This window comes from Armigeres subalbatus, chromosome 2, assembly GCF_024139115.2.
Source record: "Armigeres subalbatus isolate Guangzhou_Male chromosome 2, GZ_Asu_2, whole genome shotgun sequence".
NCBI lineage: Eukaryota > Metazoa > Arthropoda > Insecta > Diptera > Culicidae > Armigeres > Armigeres subalbatus.
The window spans coordinates 258,393,902-258,418,243 of NC_085140.1; the positions used below are offsets into that span (position 1 = coordinate 258,393,902).

Consider the following 24,342-nt stretch of genomic DNA (forward strand, 5'->3'; position numbering starts at 1 on the left):
GATTCTACAAGTGTTGTAAATTTTACTCCCTCCAAAATTATGGAACACTTTTGACAAAAAGTAGTAATTCCACAATCAAAATAGGTATTTCCAATGGTAAATGAATTTCTATCATCAATACTAGATATCTACCTACCAACCCATCATAATTTTGACTAATTTAAATAAATTTGACTTATTTGAAGAAGTTTGTCTTGCATTGTTCCAAAATTGTGAACTCGAGAATATTTTCCCACAATTATGGAACAATCTGGTTTTTCCTGTGTAGTATGTATCGTGTGTGGCAAGTACAATGGATACACTATGCCCAGGGTGTTTCCAACCCGAAAACATCCTAGACCGGACCGAGAATCGAACTCTCCATCTCCAGATTGGCAATCCTACGCCTTTGCTCGCAAGGCTACTGGGGACCCAGGTTGTAACTAATATTCGATTAATACGACGTTGTTTACATTCGCCGCTATTTTGGACACAAAGTGTTCCATAATACAGCTATTTGCCATCGATTGGATGTTCAGTAATTTTTTTATAGTCGTACCTATTTTAAATTGAATGTCACATACCACACCCAAAGCTTAGATTCTGAGGATTGTTTTGTATGTATTAATATTTACAATTGCTTGATTTTGTGGCATTTTAGAAGTATTTAAATGTTGAAAATGTCGTTAAGCGTTCCATAAATTGTGAGAGGATTGCATCAGCGGCGAGTGATATGTCAAGAACGTTCGGCGACAACACGATTCTACTCATAAATCTTGACCTACTCGAGAGAAAACAGTTTTTATTATAATTATGTATATGAACCTAACAAAATCTGTATAAAATTTGGGCATATACAAATTTGGAAGATTTTACTGTATTAAAATCTTAACATTCTGTATTAGTTTAATACAGTATCTGTATAAAAAACACATTGTTTGTATTAGAACCTTGCGGAATCTGTATATGCCAAGATATTATAAAGAATTATTAGATTTGTTTTTTGAGTGTAGATAAACCAGAAGCAAGCCCAGAGATCATCATACTTCCATCATGTAAATTTCTAATGAAGGTTCCGATTGTGACCACCTACCAGGCAAACTACTGAAATACGCTTTTTTTGTCTATATTATCGAGACTTTCAGCCCGAGGCTGGCTCGTCTAGGGAAATACGCTGATTAGTAACATCGGTTGGAACGATAATCCTTGCTTTGATAAACGAGGACTTCCTTTGCATTTTTTTATATGCGCTTTTAATCGAATTTTCCATTAGTAAAGACTTCCTTTGCTCGACATTGTCAATTGATTTGTTTTAATGGTTTGACAATGTACTCTCACAACAGAAATTGATTCTATTGCGTTATATATTGAGTTTGAGTATGATTGATGAATTTATTTACAGTGTCGATATTTCCCTACAAACTATTATAACGAAATGTTGAAGCACTATCGATGTCGTAAGTTCGTAAACAATCGAATCGAACCTAATCTTGCAATCGAACAGTCTACCGAACAAAACTCAAAATTCCCAACGATCAACAGTTAATATAAAATAACGAAAACGCAACAACTTTCAAATCGAGTGCAGTTGAAGTGATTAAATGTTAATACGGATTGATTGATATGAAGGGCCCGAACCTTTTCATGCTATTTGTTTCGTTGTTTGAGCACAAAACACATTTCACCAGATTACGTTTTATTTTAACACAGAAATGTAGAGAAACCGATGATGGAAAAAGAGATAAGAAAATCAGTGCCAATTAGTAAAACTTCGGTAGTTGATGGACACTCTGCAAGGCGGATCGCAGCAGTTCACAGAGGGGTAAGATAAGGTAAGTAGGTTCATATAAAAAAATGCTTCATAATGAACTTAAATTGCAAACAACAAGATAACTTTAAGAATTTATAATCGAAATAAAAGCGGAAGCGAGCAACAAATCCTTAGTTTTTGTAGTCAATACTTCAAACAAACTTCATGATTGTAAATTGTCAAGCATTTCAAATACTTGGGTACTCGGAACAGTGTAAAAACAAGCAAGAATTTATTAATTCTAGATTTTGTGTCATTATTTGCCAGATTCCAGCCCGTGGCTCTTTCATCTCAAGATAGTTTTGTAATCCGGTTAAAAACTATTATTCTTCCATTTACTTCCACTAATTAACTAAAAAATAAAACTAAATAACTAATTAGTGGAAGTAAATGGAAGAATAATAGTTTTTTAACCGTGTAACATTTCACCTAAGACGCTCGCAAATAATTAATCTTAGTTTTGATATATTCATCTATTTTCAAATAGTAATTTCTTTTAAAACAACTATCTACACAGCTTACTATTTCTGTTATCTAAAAATATGTAATATATTGGCATTACTTTTGCAGTGATTTAGATTTAAAATATGCTTGAAAATTCTTATATTCTGTATTTATTTATAAGCTGTTTTTGATGTTAGTTTCAATATACTTTTATTTTTATTCCACTGATTTTACTTTACTGCTTTTAATTCACTCGCGTTCTATTTTTACTAAAAATGAACTAAAAGTACGTATTGAAAATTTAAGATCAAGTATATCATGAAGCATTTATTTATTGAATTATATTCTTTTGCTTTGAAAAATGTAAAACACAACACAGCAGAACAACGATTCAGGTGCATAAACCAAAAAAAACATGTAAAATGGGGAGAAATGAACATTTTTCAACAACGTTTGGCCAATTGGAAAATGCGAGTTGAAATCGGATGAATTAAACCAGAAAGTACACCAGTAATGAAAAAATTGAGCTCGTACCATGTGCGTTGAAGTCTTCGGAATTTCAGACGCGATGCGGGTTGATGAATCGAGGTTGGGGGGAATGTCATCGCCAACGATTGTTTTTGTGACGCCGCCCCGTTGTTGATGGGAGATAATGGCGGCGGCGGCGGCGGCAGTGGTGGTGTTGGTGGTGGGATGAAAAATTTTCGAGAACGGGCGCGCACAGTTTTTCGTTCGCGTGAGTTTGGGACATTTTCACGTCAGAACGGCGGCGTTGATGACAGATTCGGGCGAACGAGTGATGATCAATTGTATAATTGGTTTCAGATTTATGAATGCATTTTTGTTTTTGCACAATCGGAATGTGGCAGGTGTTTTGTTCAAGCAGGGTATTGATGCGCGAGAAATTGCGGGTTTGGTGAAAAAGGGGAAGAGATAAACAACATTATTTGATTGGACGTAAATTGATGTCATGGTGAGTTGTTGGAAATTTATTACACTATCGAGATGAAGCTAACCCAAATTGGCAGAGAAGCAGACTGATTTGAAAGTTCACTGATGATTGTTTGGTTGTAAACGCTGTACTGCATGGTTTGAATTTTGATTTAACTATTCGTGCGATTACAATGATGGCGGTCGATTGATTGGTTGGTTTGTGTGTACTAAGCTGTTAATGGATCGACAGTTAATGGTTCTCAATATGTTTGTATTTTATGAATAATTTCGAACGTAGTTGTAGTGGACTATCGACATTGAATACATTATTTCATAAACCGTTGTTTCTGAAATATTGTTCCTGTTCAGAGTTTAAGAATGTGGCTACAATTTATTTTTCATATAATAAGTCATTTTATAGGATGAATCATTGTCGATGAAAATTAATCTTACCAAATTTTAAGCCAAGTAAAAGAAGTATCCAAAATATGAAACAGAAGCCACATCATGTTGCAATAGACTAACGCAAAATGAACTCCCCCAAGAAATTATGACGTTTGAGCGGGTCGCATAATGAACGCAAAATGAACTTTTGTTCTAGAAGACGACCCGCTCAAATGTCAAAATCCATCGGGTGAGTGAATTTCATGAACTCCTGCACAGGTCTATTACGTTTGATTTGATTAAAGGAGGGCAACTAGCTTCAAATCAAAAGATTTATTTAAAGAGCGAATGAACTACGACTCTGTTTTCGATTTGAAATATCAAAATGCAATTTACTTAGAAAAATTGGCAATTTTACTTGGAAAATCGATTCATTTCAGTCATTGGTGAGTGAATCGTATCATGTGTTTAAATAACTTTGATGAGCCTAGAAAACGAAAATCACATGAGAAAATGATAGTTTTGGCAGCACTATTTCTAATGTTTAACACGAAGTGATCAAGTACCGCCATCGGGGGTGACAATGGGTCTGGGGGTGAGAATGGGTCATCGTTCTCACTGGCAGCCTGGAAGTCGTAGAGCAAAATTGTTCAAAGAGGTCTCTTATATTTTAGTCTTCTTGCCCTCAGATACATTCAATACATTCTACAAGCATTTTAAGTAGTTCAAACAGTGACCCATTCTTACCCCCATTTGACCCATTGTCACCCCCGACGACGGTATTAGGATGTTTGATGAGCAAAATCCTTTACTGATTACAGGCTCAACACAAATATTGGTTACTTCAATTGCCAATAATTTCAATAGGGTAAAAGATCCGATAGTCGTGGGTGTTCCTATAGTCGCAGTTGTGTTGTTTTTACAAAATCTACGTATTAAACGCAGCAACCCATGTAATCCATCAATTTGTTGACATGTCAGTAGACGAAATAAAAGAAAACAGGTGAATCGGTGAAGTGGCACTAAAATACTTTATATTCAGAAAAATATATTAAGCTCTTTTAGTGGAATGTATTCAACCGTCTATGACGAATTAAGTACTCTCCATTTAATTCCACCAATTATTTTCTATATCTTTGCAGATACGTATTTCGACCACAACTGTGTGGTCGTCTTCAGTGTCTCGTACTCCAAGTCGAGTCAAGTACGAGACACTGAAGACGACCACACAGTTGTGGTCGAAATACGTGCAGAAGATATCGAAAATAATTGGTGGAATTAATTGGAGAGTACTTAATTCGTCTTAGATACTTTATATTTTTCTCGGCTTTGCACCAATAGTTGCGATAGTGTTCGCATAGTTGCGAGTCCACGAATTAAAAAATAACGCAACTATTGGAACACTGCACCAATAATTGAAGGTACTATTTTAGGTGACAATAATGGATGCTACTGCAATTACAACACTTTTCGGTTGAACTATATTCAATGATCTTTCTCATGCACTTGTGAGTAAGTGAAATGAAGTATAGACTTGGGGTCAAGCAATAAATAGTGGTGCAACGTGCTTAGTTCCTCCGATATTGGATCTTTTACCCTAGGTATGATTACGTATTTTTCTACTATACCCACTGCCCAGTGTCTACATTTTTTATCATTGTTATTGTTCATTTCAAACATTTCTCACGATTTACTTCTCATTCTTCACATCTCACTTCCCATATTTCGCTAGGATCCTATTTAAAGATATTGTTCTATTGAATTAAAAAAAAATATTGAGAACCTCTGCCCTTTGAGTTTTTTCTAACGGTTGTATAGCTGATTTAGGGAAGTAACGCAACTAAAAACTACTTTTTTTGATGAGGAATGAAATAAAAAAAGGGATACTTACCCTTCGGTAAGGTTTCAGTTCTACCGACAACAAGTGATGAATACGAGCATCAGTCAAATCTTTCTTCGACGGATTGTAGTCCAGTTCTTGCATGTCCAAGTTTCGTGTAGAGTTCTCCAAGTTGGAAAAACTTGGGCTGTGGATGATGGAGGGTACATACACCATTATTAGTGACGTTTGAATCAATTTCTGTTCAACACTAGTTGCACTAATTGTAAATCAAAAACCTTAGCCAACTGCACAGGTAAGTTAGAGTAATAAATTGATGCATGTCAAAGGGGCCACCATCCGACTTATACACCAATCGATCTATGTACTAGGAGAGGACGATACCAAAACTTAAAACTGTTATCATTTGAAATCAATAGAAAAATTTGATCAATTGTAAATTATATACAAACTTAACTTAAAATAGTTAGAAACTAATATTACAAAAACACTAATTTACCGATTTTTTTACAGCAATAAAAACTCAAGCTACTGGGTGGTACTGGGGATCAAAGCAAAAGTTACGGGAAAGATTTAGTGTACATGCATCGACCTATTAATTTGTTACCATGTGGCCAAGAATGATGCCCCGCACCTTCCGCCGAAGACGCCAGTATAGTTTCGGAAGAGGGCGCTCATCGACTCGGTGCCCGACATCTGACCAATTGTGGACGGGTTTCGGCGCATATAATCCATCGCGTCACGCATCGTAAGCTTAGAATAGGTTTCTAAAATTTTTGGTTCAGGACCCTGCCAGAACAAGGAGATTTAATTTCTCATTACGATTTTTTTCGTTCGGTTAGCCGCACTCACCTGTAAATTCTTAATCAGGTATGGACGAATGAACCTATTGTCGAATCTCTTAAACTTATCTCTAATGTTGTAATTTCCCGTTTTGCCGACAATATCTTCTACACCCGCCATCATGTGATCCATAAACTAAAACAGCATCCCATAAAGTTGTTAAAGTTATTGCTCGCACAGAAAACTCCACCCAACTCACCCTTTCGTGAATTCGTTCATTCATCGTCGGTTTCCGCTTGCTGGCGCGCTTTACGTTCAGCACCTTGACTAGTGGTTTGATGGTGATGCCTTGTAGGAATACAGTAAAGTAGATGACCGCAATCGTGGTCGTTACAAACATCGGCTGCAGCGGAATGTGGTCCGTCGAAACCAGTAACACTAAAGCGAACGCCACAGCACCTCGAAGGCCTAAAACGAGAACAAATGTTTAGACATTTCATTATAATTAAGCCTCAATACAGTTCAACATACCTCCGTAAGACATGACGAATTGATCTACTTTAGATAATTTATGTATCCTAAAACGATTTGCCATCGCTGATAATATTAATACACCTGGAAAACGCACAAATAGACGTTGATCAGTTTGAACAAAACCCTAACCAGAATCCGAATTGGCTCTTACCTATAATTCTAAAAACGGAACAGAACACTATTGTCAATACGACAAACCAGGTATTCCAGATGTGTCGATTGTTGACGGTGGCCACGCCCAGGAACATGAAGATGATCGTTTCTGCCGACGAGGACAGCATTTTCAGTGCGTATTTGATGGTAGTGTGCGATTTGTGCGATACGTTCTGCTCAACGTAGTTCTTCATCGTAATACCGCAGAAGGTGATTCTGAAATGTAGAAGAATAAATAGAGATAGGGTATGGTAAAATGAACATCTTACAGATTTACAATCTTTCAGGTAATTTGTTGGACTAAAACAGTCATTATACAATAATAATGCTTTTACATTTTTTTTCAATATTGATTTTTGATAGAAAAGAGAACTGGCTTTTTCCTGTTCCGAAAAAATAAATAAATTAATAAAAGGAGCTTGGTATCGTTTGCCGATAAAATTAGATTGATTGAGATTTATAATCAACAGAAAACCAACACATTATGTATGCTCGAAATGCAAGTTTAAGGGTCGCTCATAGATAATGGTTAGTTCAATGGGGAAGATGGTCCACAATGCCCCCTTAACCCAGGGTTTTATGACTTTCTTAAGCATCGAAAAATTGTTTAAAAATGGACCTGCGGAAAAACGCACTGTGAAAAATGGCGCACTTGCATGAGAAATCTTTCTTAACAAGGTGTCCAACCAACCATCCTTCCCCTTCCTCAGCATTCGCAAGGACGTGGCCAAGACAGATCTCGATTATTGGAGAGCCCATTGCTTCCATCTAAGAGATAGTGATTAGGCCGTAATTAATATCTGTGGTAACGGATGAAATTGATGCTACTCTCATACAATAGTCTTGTCTTGTACAACCTACGAATTTGTGCGATTTGCTCAATGCTCATGCTAGCACATTGAGAGTTCGACTGTTTATGTTAAACTTTTTGCGAGGTTTCGGCTTTTCAGTCTGGATATTTCTAGAACAACCGTTTAAGATCTGTCCCAACGTTTTGGAATGTTTTTGTTGATATCTCCATCATCATCCTCTGATGAAGGCAACAAAAACATGCCGAAACGTGGGACAGACGTTAAACGGTTGTGCTAAAAATATCCAGACTGAAATACCGAAACTTCGCAAACAAATGTTTTTCATCTGTATGTTAAAATGGACCTAAAGAAAGATTATGTATGCAGATTACAGAAATTTGAGCTTGATTCTCACCCGTCTTGCAACGGAATTTGGTTCTGTTTTCTGCAATCGATCACAAAGTTCTTATCAATTTTGGAGCATAAGTCATCATTTTGATAGGATTCCGGAGATATCGGGGGAATCTCCCATCCCAGAAAAATTACCCCTGCCTGACCGAGCTGGAAATACAACTTCCGACGTCTCAAACGTCTCTTGCAAAACGAATGTGTTCAGAGGGTATTTGGTCCATCTGGTCGCATTCCGGTAGATGCTGGTTCCCAAAGGGAAGTGGCCACTTTTTGATCAATTCCGAAAACTGTCTTGCGACGTGTGAAACTTCAGGATGCTGCAAAACCAGCTCAGCGGAATGTGATTGGATGGTATTTTGTTCATCTAGTCACATTCCGGAATACCCTGGAATGCTGGTTCCTTGGGGGTAGTGGCCACTTTTTGATCAATTCTAAAACCTTGCTTGCGACGTACCAAACTTCATGATTTTGCAAATCAAGTCCATAGGAATGTTTATTAGAATTGGTCGTTTAAACGGGTAAAATATCAAAATCTACAGCAGAAAAATCTTACTGTGTCATCGATGAGAACAAATTGAGGAATAATGAATTAGAAAAAAAGTGAAAGGAAGAAGGAAAAACAAGGGCGGAAGAAGAAAGACGGATGAAGGAACAAGGAAAAAGGTAGAGATGAAAGAAGGAAGGAGAAAAAAGGAAGAAGGAAAAGGAATGCATAAGGAAGAAGATTGAAAGAAGAATGAAGGAAAAAGGATCAAGAAAGAGAGAAGAAAGAAGAACAAAAAAGGAAGAAGGTAGAGGAAGAAAGAAAAAGGAAGAAGGAACAAGGTAGATGGAAGAAAGAAAAGAAATAATGAAGAAGGAAGAAGAAGAAATAAAGAATGCGGAAGGAAGAAAGAAGAATAAAACGAGACAAGGAAGAAGATAGATGAAAAACAGGAGGAAGAAAGAAAGAAGACAAAAGAAAAAAGATGGAAGAAAGAAGAAAGAAGATGGGAGAAGGAAGAAGGAAGAAAGAAAATCGAGGGAAGAAGGAAGAAAAAAGATGAAGGAACAAGGAAGTAGGAATAAAGAAGAGGAAAGAAGAAAGAAGAAAAAAAAAAGGCAGATGAAAGAAGAACAAATAAGGAAGAAAAAGAGAAGGAAGAATAAAGAATAAAAAATAATAAGTAATCAAGACAAGAATAAAAACAAATGCTCTTCAATCGATGGAAATCGAAATTGAAAGACAACAAGACAACGCTTGTGCCCTCATTTAAGTCAAATGTGAATACTCCCATTAAAATCTGTGTTTTGCGTTTTGTTTAGCCTTTTATTATTTCAGCCTTATGTAAGATTTTTACTATTTCAGCCTTATAAGCAGTGGTACATTTGAACGCGTTCAATTTGCGTTCACAAAAAATGAACTGAACCTATGAACTTATGAACAGATCACACGTTCAGATCGGAAAACTGAACTCGAAGGAGGCTTAGCACGAACGTAGAATGAACTCTGTTATTCGCTCAGCAGCTTGTCAACGTTAACTCCTGCTTGGAGTGATATTGTCTGGCCGCCTTTTTGCACGCAAACTCAATTGTTCAAATTGAACTCGCATAAATGTGTATTCATTCGAGGACTTCGAATACCTCTTTGTTAAGAAAAATATTTATATTCACATGTTTTATTGAATAGTTCAAAAAGCGGAAATTTGCAGATCGAAATTCAAATTATGAGCAATAAAACCTCAACAATCAACAATTTGAGCATGGAAACCGGATAATAAGGAGTCTTTTTAATGCATATTCAAGGAAAGGATAAGGCTTCAAAATACTTAATGAATCGCCAATTTGCTTCACTCAAAGCTCTATGTTGTTATTTGCAATGATTTTGCATGCCACATTTTACGTTGTTTCAAGTCAAGTTTTTTACAAATTTTTATTTACTCATTTTTTTTTTGCAAATCATAGCTGGTTATTTCAAGCAGTATAATAATTGCTATTTGGAGAAAATCCATTTTACACAGTACATTTTACTTTTAGTTTAGTAAAAGCGAATTTCATCTGTTATTATTAATCTTCCGTCATACGATAAAAGAAAAGCTTATTTTATTCTATTACTTGAAATCATTGCAAGTTTTCGATTGAACTGTTATTGAATTATATATAGCTAGGATAAGCGGTACAAAATCGGCGCGCCGCCGTCAAAATTTTGTTACGCCGTTGATTTGTTATTTTCCACGCCGATTCAAATTTGTAGTCCGCAGAATTTTCCGAGTAAATTCCGAAGATCCAGTGCAGTAAAATTTCCTGGTTGATATCCTTACAAAATAACGTTGAAACTCCAAAGATTTTTTTTCGTTGAAATTTCGAAAAGTTCTCCGTAAAAACGAAGAAAAACTTCGAGTGGAAATACCAAAGGATTTTCCGGAAGACTTCCATTTGAAACCCGAAAAAGTTCTCGTTAAAATATAATTTTTGAACGCCGAAAACCACGAGGTCGAAGGTTGTTTGACCGAGTACGCCATTTGACTGAACAAATCATTTGGTCGAAAAGGACATCCGGTCGGCAGAACAGGTCCTTTGGTTGACAAAGTGGTTTGGCCGAAAATGTCATCGTTGGTAGACTGATGATTTGGCCAAAAAGGATATTCGTACAAAGTGTCATTCGGCTTTTTTATCAACTGGTCATTTTATCAAAAAAGTCGTTTGGTTGAATATGTCATTTGGTCGAAATTGTTGTTCGGCAGAAAGGAAATATTCGTGCCAGATGGGTCTTTCTGCCAAACGACCATTTCTATCAAACATCTTTTTCGACCAAATGATCTATTCGATAAAACGACATTTTCGATCATTCGGCCACTTCGGCAAAACATCATTTACAGACAAAGGACCTGTTAGTGCTAATAACTTTTTCGACCAAATTATCAATTCAGCTACATGTCCCTTTCGGCTGTATGTCGCTTTCGGCCAAACCATTTTCGACCCAACAACCGTTTCGGACAAACGTTCAATTCGGCCAAGTGGAATTATAAAAATGGCTTTCCTCAGTATGACTTTCGGTAAAACTACGGGAAGATCCGTTCGGCCGTAGATCACAAGGCCGAAATGTTTTTGGCCGAATATGTAGTTTGGTCGAAACTCGTCTGGTCGAAAATGTCATTTAGACGAAATGGACATACGGCCGTAAATTTCATTCGGCCAAATTGATCCTATGGCCGAAAAAGTAACTTGTCTAAATAGATCATTTAACCGAAAATGCCTTTTACCGAAATAGTCGTTTGGCTTTTTTTTAACTTTACTTCTGTGAATTTGTAAATGACTTCAGTCCTCCACCGTTGGCTTAAAATTTTATTTGGGCATACGTCCGAAAATGTCGTTCGGCCGAACTGATCCGTTTGAAGTCGTTTGACAGAAAAGCCATTTGATCAAAAATGGGTCGACATTTTTGATCATACAATCAGTTTTTTTTTTCTAGAAAATCCGCACAGCCGGGTGCCCAACAAACAAACAGATATCTCGGCATAAATTACATTTGTTAAGTGGCTTTCGGCAAACTATTTACAGATTTTCAGCAACTTTAACAAATATCTCAACAAAAAATTGTTTGCTGGGGATCGGCTTGCTGAGATCTACCGTAACCTTCCGCCAAATGGCATTTTCAACCAAATGAGCTATTCGCCGAAACGACCTGTTGGGCAAACGGCTTTTTCTGCCAAATTTCGCTTTCGGTCAAATGAAATTAACGGTTTTCGAATCAATACCCGTTTCGCTCAAATATTAATTTCGGCCAAAAAGAATTCGGCTAGATGACTTTCAGAGTAACATGTTTTTCGGCCAAACAGCTTTCCGTCGAATGACTCTCGGTCGAACGACCCCTCCTCTTTTTGCATTATTTCTCGGGAAATTCTTATGAACAATACAAAAGTATTTCCGAAGAAATCTTAAGAAACTCCCTTAATTTAAAAAAAAATATATATAAAAGAATCTTCTCATGAAAATTCCAAACAATTTCTTTAATATCCAAAAAATTTATTAAATCCACTTTTTGAACAGTATTCCGTGTAAATCCCGGAAAATGTCCCGTACGAAATTCAGGGAGTTTCTCATGAAACGTCCTAAATGTTTCCCGCGGATATTTCGAAAAAAATTCTGTGAAAATATTCAACAGAATTTTTGAAGAGCTTTACCACGACATTTTGAATAATTTTCTGTAGAAATTTGGAACAATTTCCCATGACAATTCTGAATAATTTTTCATGATTGTTCTGTAGAATTTTCTGCTATTTTTTGGGAATTCTGAAGACCCTCCCTTGAAAATTCTACAAAATTTTCTTGTTGAAATTTAAACTAGTTCCCGTGGAAAATTTAAAAAAATAATGAATATTTTGGAAAAACGTTATCTGGGGACGTATATTAGGATTCATTCACAAATTACGTAATACTTATTTTGTCGATTTTGAACCCCCACGCTTCCCTCGTAACTACTTTTATATGGAGGCCGAAAATGTTGTTCGGCCGAACTGATCCTTTCGTCAAAAAAGTCGTTTGACAGAAAAGCCAGTTCGAAAGCCCATTCGAAAATGGGTCGACATTTTTGATCATACACAATCAGTTTTTATTTCTAGAAAATCCACATAGCCGTGTGCCCAACAAACAAACAGATATCTTTGTATGAACCGTAAAGCCCCAAACGCAATACAACGGAACGGCGATGGAAACGGAAAATTTGACAGTTAGCCCATATATTTTCTGTCAAATTTGCCGTTTCCGTCGCCGTTCCGTTGTATTGCGTTTGGGGCTTAACGCTTGGCCTGACTCCACCCTCCCCCTATAGCGTTGCGTTATTTGTGAACAGCTCCTTAGATTGCTTAGACGATATTCAAAAGATTCTCCCGTAGATATCTTGAAAATATCTCAGAAAAATAAAAAATCGAATGCAATAAAAAAACGCCACGCCGATCCACCCCGCCGCCGCCGCCGGCTAAAATGGCTGTCGGCGTGACGCCGAAAACGCCGCCTCCGCTGACCAAAATTAGACAGACGCCGCCGCCGACGATTTTCGGACCGGCGCGCGCACACTTCTAGTTGAGAGTTCCTTCCTGACGATTTAACTCGCGAACGGGTTGACAGATTTGCAAGATTTTTTCCCTAATCGATTCGTTTTGGGAACGGCCAGGTTTGTATCTACAAAAAGTTGGTGAATTTAACGGGGAAATGTAAAAAATCATTTGAATACAATTTTGGGTCAGCTGTTGAGGAAAACAAAACAAACGCACGGAAATTGATATAGAGTGCGGTGCTGTAAATATTTCATTGTGACATTTTTAACACCCAGGCAAATCTGGGCTTCGTTCGCTAGTATTATTATAACTTATTATAACAGTAGTTAGCTAAGATAATTTTATCTTTTGATTAAAACTACTCATCAGAATGTTTAACCGAAAAATGATATAAAAAATCTCAATAGAAATTTTTCACTTTATTCGGCTTTCCGATTTGCAAACCGTCATTACTGATATAGTGATAAGCTCGATAACATCAATCTATTGCCACGCGATATCCTGTGCAGTCTTGAAAAAATAACACCTATGTTTTATATATAGTTTTTACTTCTCCTAATATACTTTATTTTGGCATAATTTTGAACGCGTTGAACAGAGTTCGAGAGCCAAATGGAAATTATGAACGATGATCTAAGATTGCTGTGATCAGGTTCTGTTTTAGGAACGCATATGCTATTCTTAGCTTGCGTTCAGTTGCTTATAAGTTTTCAGCCTTGTCCTTCAAAACCCGAGTGATAGTGCGTTTATCAGTTGAGAAGCGCATGAATCAAGCGTAATATTCCTGATTTTATTAAAGAAGCAGCGATAAATAACTCTCACTCTACAAAGCGATGCATTATCGCTGAATTATTGATAAAGTTGCGTGATGGGCCAACGTTACATCCAAGACTATCATTACCTCCCGTTACCCTATAATCGATGAGGAAGAATACCGATCCTTTGCAATTACCACAGTAAGAGCATCGTCGTCAGCTGAAAGGTTTGGAATCGCTCTATTCAAACCAGCCCAAACCATCGGATGACACCCAAATTATAAATCATAATCGGCTGACCGTGGCGGAGCAAAATTGTTTTTTGAACCACCCTAATTATTAGTTTGCTGCTGCCGGTGCCGGTGTTTACATTCGCTCCGCGATCAGTTTTTAATGTTTTTTTTTCGGGCAAAAACAGCAGTTTATATTAAGTTTTCGGTTTAAACAGGTGACTGATGTTTAATTTGCATTCCATCAACATTTCGGGCTGCTCATGTGCGGAGAAGTGATTAAAAACTTGATTTTTTTTAATGCCCTTTAAGAAGAAGTGAAGTGCAATGATAAACTCACCAAATCGCGATCGGCTATTAGGGTAAAATGCCCAATAGTGGACCCCCTAGTAGCGGAATTTTGCTCTTCCTTTCATAAGGAGTCGAAATTTTCAACATATTAATTCTGCTTGATATCCAATACCAAGTTATGCATCTCCTCTTCATGATACATACATGAAACACTCAAATACACGCCGTTCTTAGTTGAACTTAACATTTTAAAGTCTGACTAAATTCGCTCTATAGTAGACCCCCCGGAGGTCCATTCTAGGAAATTGCTTCCCTATAGTCGACACTTCCTTTGATTTTTATGTTCCGTTTCGGGACGTTCTTCTTCTTTTCTTTTTTATTGAATTGTAAAAAATCATCTAGTTTTACTTTCCATAGCGTTTCCAATGCATGTAATCAAATCATAGGACTGTATGTTAGGGTCTCCCGATGAAATTTCATAGCAAAATGTTTACATTGTGCTGTAATAATGCAAAAATGGCTGGACGGTCTATTGGTTGGGGGTCCACTATTGGGTACTTTACCCTAAATTGGCACGAAACTGGTGATTTATGATATAACTCGAGCCGAAATACATTCGAATGTTGGTGGGAAAGGAGTGCGGGAGGTGTGGGGTTGACCCGTGGAAGGTCCGGTGCCATATTGACTGCCATCGTGGTACTCTTCCAACTATGTCCTTAAAACCATCAAAACCATCCATTAGAAAGATTTTTTAACTTAACTAGAATGGCATGTAATGGTTGTTGTTAACTGGAATGGCGTGTATTAGTTGTATATTAATTTTAGGTGCAGCCGTCTGTATAGAAGACGGAAAAAAAATAAATAAAACTTTGGAAGTTTGGTAAAAAGTTAGAGTGTAATGCCGATTGAAGTTTGGATCGAAATCGCAGGAACTATTGTGCGATACTTTCAAATATACAATCTGTTAACAATGAAAATTTATCGTTGGCGCTCGGATTGTTTAGGAAAGTTGATCACGTTGTAAGAGAAAAGTTTCACTCTAAATTGGGTATAGAGTTCGTGGTGTATATATGAAAGTAGGAAAGCGTATTCCTCGAACGATAGCGGGTTTGAGAAAAAACTTATACGATAGACCTGCGAACTACTGCTTTTTCTGTTAAGCAATGGCTGTTGCTGGTCATCGAGGAGATTCCTGTTCTTGACAAATCCGTTATATAAAGGAATGAAGTAGAGCAGGTATCGGTTGTACGTGACAACAAACAAGTGATGATCAAAAAATCCATTGAAAAAAAAACACTGGAAGAGGTGGCAATCGCGATAAACGAGGCGATGTAGGGTATCAGACCATTTGGGTAGCATCCCCTATTCCCGTCCGCAACATTTAATACTCGGGCGTATTACAATACCGATTTACTTGATTTTTAGAACATGAAGCTAGCATCTGTAGATTTCTAGTGATGCTGCCCAATGTCTAATCCACATGCGGATCAACGATAGCCTCTACTGCCTGCTTCGAGTGCTGGTTGGAGCACAAATTTACTAACACATCTGAAAAAAGCGCATCTAAATGTCGTGTTATTATAAAAGAACTGAACGTAATGATTAAACCAGGCCTGTCCAACCTTTCCAAGCCACGGGCCAATTTTCAGAATGACCACTTGTTGGCGGGCCGGGAAATATTCAGTATATATTTTTACACATTTTCAAAACAATCAATGTAAAATACATTTATTTTACCATGATTGAATTGATTTTATTGCGTTTGAACAATCTTTTCTGTGTGCTTATTTTCTTTTTTTACGTAACAGGTCTTTTAGTTTTAAATTGCGAAACATGGAATTGTTGGTAACTTTCCAATACTCAACGAATATTTATTTCACAATCGGTGACCAAATTTCGCAAGCACATAATGAAGATCAGCAATTACTTTTCACTGTTTTCATTCTTGATAAGAGCTGTTCACACAGATATGTATGTCTGAAGAAAGAAAATATCTTACAAGAGATGTGTCTTTTTGAATTTTAGATTTAAGCTCGTTGTTGTATTGGAGGTGAATTATCTCCTTTTGAAACATTTCAGGTAAATGATTCACATCAGTGAGCGGTGTTGAGGAACTGTGTTCTTGAAAATCAACGAATATGCTTGAATATTTCTTTGAAAGGCTTCGTTGAAAATGCAATGTGCAGTAAAATATTACAAATTAACATTTGTGACTGATTAACAATTGATTAACAAATAAACAAATTAACAAATAGCCAGCCTAGAGCTGAAAGTCTCTCAAATAAAGACGATAAAATAAACAAATTGCTTTACTTTTCCAAAAAGTTTCACATTGCCTGAGTTCGTTTCCGCAATTGCCGAAGCTCCATCAGTTGCAGGGCCGTAAGTTTTTAAGGAGTCCAAGCTCCCTCATTCAGGCCTTAACGGCTTTCCTCAGTTCTATTCCGGTAGTCGATCCCTTCATTAGGATCAAAGCAGGTAATTCCTCTGTGATTTGAAGATGATCATCACTTCCACTTATACAAACTCCTACATGTGCCTTGTTTTTTTACATTCAGTATTTTCATCAATTGCGAGCAGGTAGAATCACAAGCAGGTGGCTTTTTCACGTAACACAGTTTTCAAATCTTCAACGAGAACTCTACACCGTGCTACACAAACTAATATTACTGAATGAGGCTTTTCCCTAATAAGGCACAAGATATCACCAACAGCCAATATGCATTTCCTAACAAGTACTCCGTCCTAGAAAGGTTTATCCAAAATCTCAATAACAGCAAAACTGGCCGAATTGCATTATCCGACTTCGTGCTTTCCAAGATTTATTCTTTAATCATTGGTAACCTACAGAATTCATCAATAAACTAGCAGATCCGTCGATCTTCGTCTCGCCCAACATTAATTAGTTAGCACAAACATTTATTTTGAACTCACAAATTAAGCAAACGTTGCTCTGCGTTCCGATTTCATTTGGCAGAACAACGTGAAAACTCGTTTTTTCCACATGCCAAATTGGGTTCCATAGGCTTAATTAGTTCTCGAATTATTCAGAAATTAGTGTTCTATGCGTATAAGAGTCCCTCCCCCTTCTATAGTAGGTATGGGGCTCGAACTACCATAGAAACATTTATCGTCTTCAAAAACCTCAACATGCCAAACTTGGTTCCATTTGCTTGATTAGTTCTCGAGCTATGCAGAGATAGATGTATGTTACGTTGGTATGGGTGCTCCCTTCCAGAACAGGGAGGGGTCTTGAACCATCTTAAGAACTTTCCCCGGCTCCAATACCCATGCTTACAAATTTTCACACCGATCGGTTCAGTAGTTTCCAAATCTATGAGTATAGATGATGAAAAACAGCTTCTCGAGCCAGATAGAAAAGCATGCGGGCCGGTTATGAAGTTTTTTTTCTTACACGCCGCGGGCCACAAAAAATTATGCCGAGGGCCGCATCCGGCCCGCGGGCCGTACGTTGGGCAGCCCTGGATTAAACAAACTGAAAAAATGCTTTACATAGGATATAAAAGTTAAACATTTTCAGATCCACTCTATTGGCTACTAATATTTGCGTATCAAGCGTAAGCATTTTTAGAATAATAATGGTTAACTGATCTTCGATTTTATGGTTTTTAATATTCTCTATGAAATTAAGTATCTGACTAAACAGATAAAACCTTAAAATAAACTCGATTTGTTAGACGTGACTATTTTAGTTCTTATATGCACTGCATACTTCATTCTATGAATGAGCATCACAATTATTCTCAGTTAGTAAACACCTTGTACATATAATAACATTCATATGTGCAAAATATCCAACAATACTTACGCCAAGATGCCGCTCATGTGGAAGATTTCAGCATTCAGATACGCCAAATAGGCCATAACAAAGATGAAGATAGGCTCGATGACACGTACGTGGTCGGTGAATCGCGTCACCAACCCAGTAAGGAAGCCCCAGATTACACCTGTGTTAAACATATCATAAGTAATGTTGTTTGCATTCGTGTTGTGTTGTTATACACATCCGCCCATACCACCAAAGGCAGCGGAAACCAAACTTACCGATGATGGTGCCACCAAGGGCAACCACAAAGAAGGACGCAACGCCGGAAGCGATATCTACCACCTGGATGTTGCTGGCGCCAATCTCATTGTACGACTCGAACATGTGATACATCACAACCTGATCCGGTGGCGCCGTGGGACAAGCGGTACCGAGAATGGAGACACGAAATAAATGGCCGAATTAAAGACGTGAAAGCGTGACTCCACTAACTATTAGCCACAGCCCCCCCATATGTGCCAGGCCTGGGGAGTACCCAGCGCTAGATTGAGTGATGAGCGATGTTACTGCGGTCGGTGGCTCACAGGTGAATAGTGCTATAAATTAAGTCGTTAGACAAATACCGGGTATTTATGAATTGGAAGCGTCTGCCTGTCATTACACCTGTTGCCTTTTCTACTGGTGTCGTATGATAAGGTTGCGAAATTTAAACATGGGTGTCGTTCCTAGTTCATGCATACTTTGTGTTTGCTGTAATTTGTAACGGATCCAGCACTTCAGCCATTTCGACATCTCTGAGATGCCACTTCGAGACTGACTATTCGTCTGCTAACTACTAGAAGGCTTCAAATACCATCACAGACGCAAGCTGAAAGGCTAATTAAAATGTTACCAAATCGAATTGATGTTCAGATGTACTTCCATTCTTTCTGATCATATTGTTGCAAATCCTTTATTTGTTTATTTGAAATAATAAATAAATAAGGCGCGAACAGGTATACTGTAACTAATCGCAAATCGGGAAATTAATTTTTTTTGCAGATTAAATTCGCTGTTACAGATAGCATTTTCTAAAATGCTTCTACATGTTAATGGCAATATTTGTTTGATAACTTTGCTGTATCTGAGTATAACTTTCAACGACCCATCTGACTTATCAACAATGAATTTCAATTTAAAATAATTCAACTTCTGTGCAGCTAATAATGTTCGAAAAAATCAGTAAATAATTTTCAGTTGAAAATATGCGAAAGGGTTTCAGAATATTTTAATAATGCACATCCTTAGGATAAATCATTTTATATTCTATACCTATTTTTTATTCTATACTGTCAACGGCAATAGAAAAGAATTTGTATTACTTCTGTGGATTTAAATCGCATCTAACCCTTTGGATACCACACTAGGGTTAAATTTAAAAGCTTCCCATCATTATCACTTTCCGCAATTCATAATGCATTTCATCAAATCAATCAACAGCACCACCAGCTAGATAGAACACGTGTGGTTTTGAACTGTGGATAGGTTCGCCGGGTTTCTTCCCGTAGCATCGCTCATCACGCTGCCGACTGACAACCGACGTGATTGATCGGTCTCGACTTACAGTGACAGCATCGTTTAGTAACGATTCGCCAAACACGACGATGTATAGCACTTCATTGACGTGGATTTCCTCAAAGACGGCCAGCACCGCGACCGGATCGACGGCGGAAATTAGCGACGAGAACAGAAATACGTGTAAAAATGGCAGATCCACTCCGAAAATGCCGGTCAGTCCACACGCCCACAGCGATACACCTGGCCAATGAAGAGGGTAATTAAATGTGGGAAAAGTGTTCCACAACTCAAATCACAAAACTTACCAATGGTAGCAATATTGAATATTGTACCGATCACAGCCATTAGTAGGATAGTACCGATGTTGTCGAAAAACATTCGATTTGGCATGAAGTAACCCGCGTCCAGGATGATGGGTGGCAACATGTAGAAGAAGAACGTGTTCGGCGTCAGCGGGGACACGTGCAAGTTGGTGGCATACCGCAGCAGCACGCCGATGATGACGCCGACCACGATCAGCAGACAGGACTCGGGGAAGATTTTGCTCAGCTTCGGCGTCATGTGGAAACCTGGATTGGGAGGAGAATGGAGACGAAAAGACGGTTAGAATTGCGACGTGCACTTTACAGATATGTGGAAGATTAGTCAATCAGCATTCAGCACTCAGTCGCGACCAGTGTTGTAAAATGTCATTTGCATTCGTTTGTATAATTTTCCCAGAACTTTTTCCAGAAGGTAGCTATCAATGCATGATGTATGACGAACTTATAGCGCTTAAATGTGCCTACAACTTTGTCTAACAAGACATTGCTGTAAATATGTAATCTGGGGCGTGGGAGGCAAAATGTCATTCAAATGACATTATGTCAAATGACACGTGACATTTTGGACAGTTTTCACTCTCCAGCCTCAGATGTTATATTTAGAGCAATGTACCCTTGGACAAAAATATAACCCTACTCAAGCGTTATGAGTACATCTAAAATTATGGAATAAATTTGGCTTCTAAAGAAAGTTATGAACAAATTAGTCAAATGACATGCATATGACATTTTACAAGCCTGGTCGCGACACATGATTTCATGTATTTAGTTTGGTCCCAATTGTAAACAAGAATGTTAGTGAATATTGATTAACCATAAAATATGTTTTTTTACTAACATGATAATTTACAATGCGGATAAAATTGTACCGCATACGCATTTTTCCATGGCACTACACGCAAAAAAAGCGTTCATGAATTCGTAAACTAACAAGTTCACGGTGTATTTTTTCGTGAACAACAGCCACGGATTCGGAAACAACGTCACGTTTCCTGGAACGTTCTAGAAAACGTAACTGATGTTCCCGAATCCATGAATTAAATCACGGAGTATTTTTGCTGGTTCATGAATTCGGGAACGCTTTTTTTTGCGTGTAAGATTCCCATACATATTCTTTTTTTGATAGATGGAAAAATAATGCTTAAAATATTAGCTGAACTGAAGTTAAATGATGAGATCTACTTTTTGAAGGATAATTTTAATTTAGAATTAGTTCAATAACATTTAAATCAGATTCATAAATCTTAATTCAAGTGCACCAAAACCAAGCTGTGTAAAACAACCTGGGTGTATGTATCCATATGAAGATTTATGAAAACAGACATCAGATCGTACCGCAGGCGATAGCTTTTCTTCAATTTATGTCAGTTGCATCAATTACAAGGCTATTACAAGGTTTGTTTAGTTCAAACTAGTTACAACATCGCTCAGCATTGGTGCACAATCCGTACTGACTCTCGTCAATCATCACTGTACCTAATTAATTCTATGTATCTGAACAACGTATTTTCACATGACAACAGCGTATTTTCACATGAGGTGTGCGCCGGTCCAAAAATCGTCGGCGGCGGCGTTTTTGGCGTCACGCCGAAAGCCATTTCACCCGGCGCTCATAAGGCGGCGCATGAGAATGATTGACCGACGGTTGCTACTCCGTTAATGCCAGGTCAGCTGTAATTACACAGAGAACCAACAGATGAAGTTTGGGACTAACTTCATCCTCAATGTGTAAGAACTGATGACCCAAAAATAAGCAATACCAGCGCCGGTCGTGTACGAATGCAGGTCAATAAGGAATAGGTAGGAAAATGGTGACGTGATACTCGCTTTGATGAAAGCCGACGAGTCATGTGCACTTCCACGAGAAATCACTGGGATGTTGGATATATGGGGTAGGGAGTGTAGCAGGGTTCGTTTTGGTAAACGGTTTGCCGTGTATAACGTGCAGTTTGATATAAAACAAAAACAATCGAACGCACACTAATCAATTTAATTATCGAACGCACTATACTACTGGATGCAAACTATATTTTCACTTTCTGATTGATTCACTCACCCGCACAATGCAAAACAAAATGTCGGTGACCGGCCGATCGGTTTGCTTTCCGCAGAAAGCAGAACAATATTTCGATGACCGGCCGATCGCTCTACCCACTGGATAAACACGGCTGGGCAAGAAACAAATTTTCACATTCTGATTAATTTACTCTCTTGCGCAAAATTTAGGTGACCGGCTGATCGTTTTGCTTTCCGCACCCATGTTTCAAGTCAATACAAAATTTTCAAAACGACCCATCTGCTTCCGCAAACAATGATTCAAACGTCGATTTAACGAATCTGATAATACTCCCACGCAAATCAACACCAGCAACAGGTAGCATTAGCCTTCATCTACGTATTTATGGTGTTGGTTTTCGTGGGAGTTCTATCAGATTCGTCAAATCGACGTTTGAACCCTTGTCCACAAAAGCAGACAAGTCGTTTTGAAAGTTTGGTACTGAAGTGATACTTTCATTACTGTAGATTCAGTTCCGAGTAGCACACACATACCAGTCACTGTGACTCATATGCGACCCAATCCAGTCACTTTGGAGCTGCTGTAACCAAATCGATCTGAAAAGTGCATGGATTGAATCCTAAAGAGAAAGAGCAAGTCTCTCACTTATCATCTTTGAAGCATACCGCGAGAAACTTTTTTCGCAAGCTCTCATGATAGAGAACTGATTCGGGATGTGCAGCTGTGCAGTAACCAACACGAAAGGAGCGAAAACAAAGCGAGAATCACCATTTTTATGTGAGGGCTTCCTATCCGATTCTGTTTTTTTTGCATTTGTATACAAGTTTGATAAATTTGTTATCATGGCTTGTTATGATTTGGAACAGTTTTTGCCTCTCTTTTATCGTTATTCGTTATCTATTGAGAGCGATTTCTGCAAACCCTGGAAATGTGCCATTAGGGATCATCATTGGACCAAACGCAACTTTTTATGTATAATTATAAAAAGAAATATTTAAAAAAATTACGCAATTTGATTTTTTTAATGTGTAGTAGCTATTTATTAATATACATATTAGAGTGGGGCGCAGTTGTATGGGAAAACGCAAACTTCTTCCGATCAAGTGAGATCAAGGTTTTTCTGAATCGTTTTGGGACCCCAATCAACTGTGCAAAATATGGGCTCGATTGGTTGCGACCTCGCATGCCGCATCGCGTTTTAAATTTACATGGAGATTAGTATGGGAAAATGTACTTTTTTACATTTTTGCTCTTAGCGGCTTCAATTTATCATCAATCACGTGACTCAATACGTTAGCATATAGCCTGGAAGATGCCGAAAGACTTTGCCGAAGAAGGTATGCAGCTGGAAGGTCTACAAAAAATGTTATTTCGTTTTGAAAATTGATCGTTGAAACCATATGCAAGAAATCAATGTTTCTGCCAGCACTACCGGAGAACCTGTAATTGTCAGAGGGCAAACCCCATTTTCCTTCTAGTCGGAATTTTTACTTTGTGAAATCATTCCGAATATCTCCCATTAGCTCCAAAGTCCTATAAAATCAATAGTTTTGAAATAACACTCAGTTAAATTATTGCTCCACGTAGTTCGGCAGTGCTGGCAGAATAAATGATTTTTTGCATATGGTTTGAACACTCAATCTTCGAAGCGTTATAACTTTTTTCGTGGACGTTCCAGCAACGTGCCTTCTTTAGCAAAGTTTTTCGGCATCCTTTGGGTTATACTTTAACGTAATGTGCCACTTGGTTTACGATGAACTGAAACCTCTAGTAGTAGAAATGCAAAAATATACGTTCTCCCATACTAATTTCCATACAAACTTCAAACGCAATGCGGAAAGCGAGGAAGCAACCAATCGGTCCCAAATTCTGCACAGTTGTTCAGGACCCAGAATGGCTTCGAAAAACCATTGATTTGAAAAAATGACCATGACGCCCCACTCTAATACATATGCAGCCTGATATATGTATATGTGATTACTCGAACAAACATGAAACACAAACATGATTGAAATGCCTTGTGAGAAAAAAAGCCTAGTGACACGAACATACTTTTAGAGAATTAAAAAAAATCAGTTCGTATGACATGGGAGATTTGCGACATATTTATGTGTACGGGATGGGATAACCTTATTCGGGCCCCTTTGATTTTCCAGGCAAAGCGCTAACTCTTTGGTAAGGGCCACACACTTTTTGTATGAACGTTGCTTAAAATTGGGAAAATTAGAGACCATCCTTTCCCGTCCACCCTACCTTACAACAGTAGCTGCGTTGATAAACGTCC

The 24,342-nt window shown here is 37.9% G+C and overlaps 1 protein-coding gene across 16 annotated transcripts in view; it reads right to left on the reverse strand.

The window, feature by feature from the left end:
- The window catches only part of LOC134212119 (sodium/hydrogen exchanger 3), a 276,330-nt gene that overhangs the window by 76,837 nt on the left and 175,151 nt on the right, over positions 1–24,342 (reverse strand). For 10 of the 16 annotated variants that reach the window (XM_062689674.1, XM_062689681.1, XM_062689680.1 and 7 more), the window contains 11 exons: positions 20,024–20,287; positions 19,765–19,958; positions 18,440–18,560; positions 18,204–18,342; positions 6,859–7,076; positions 6,705–6,788; positions 6,433–6,641; positions 6,243–6,368; positions 5,998–6,179; positions 5,442–5,577; positions 2,768–2,782 (listed from right to left, as the gene is read on the reverse strand). In XM_062689674.1, coding sequence (XP_062545658.1) covers positions 2,768–2,782; positions 5,442–5,577; positions 5,998–6,179; positions 6,243–6,368; positions 6,433–6,641; positions 6,705–6,788; positions 6,859–7,076; positions 18,204–18,342; positions 18,440–18,560; positions 19,765–19,958; positions 20,024–20,287 — 1,688 coding nt within the window. The remainder of the gene's footprint in view (positions 1–2,767; positions 2,783–5,441; positions 5,578–5,997; positions 6,180–6,242; positions 6,369–6,432; positions 6,642–6,704; positions 6,789–6,858; positions 7,077–18,203; positions 18,343–18,439; positions 18,561–19,764; positions 19,959–20,023; positions 20,288–24,342) is intronic. The other 6 variants (XM_062689683.1, XM_062689679.1, XM_062689690.1 and 3 more) reach the window with 3 other exon arrangements.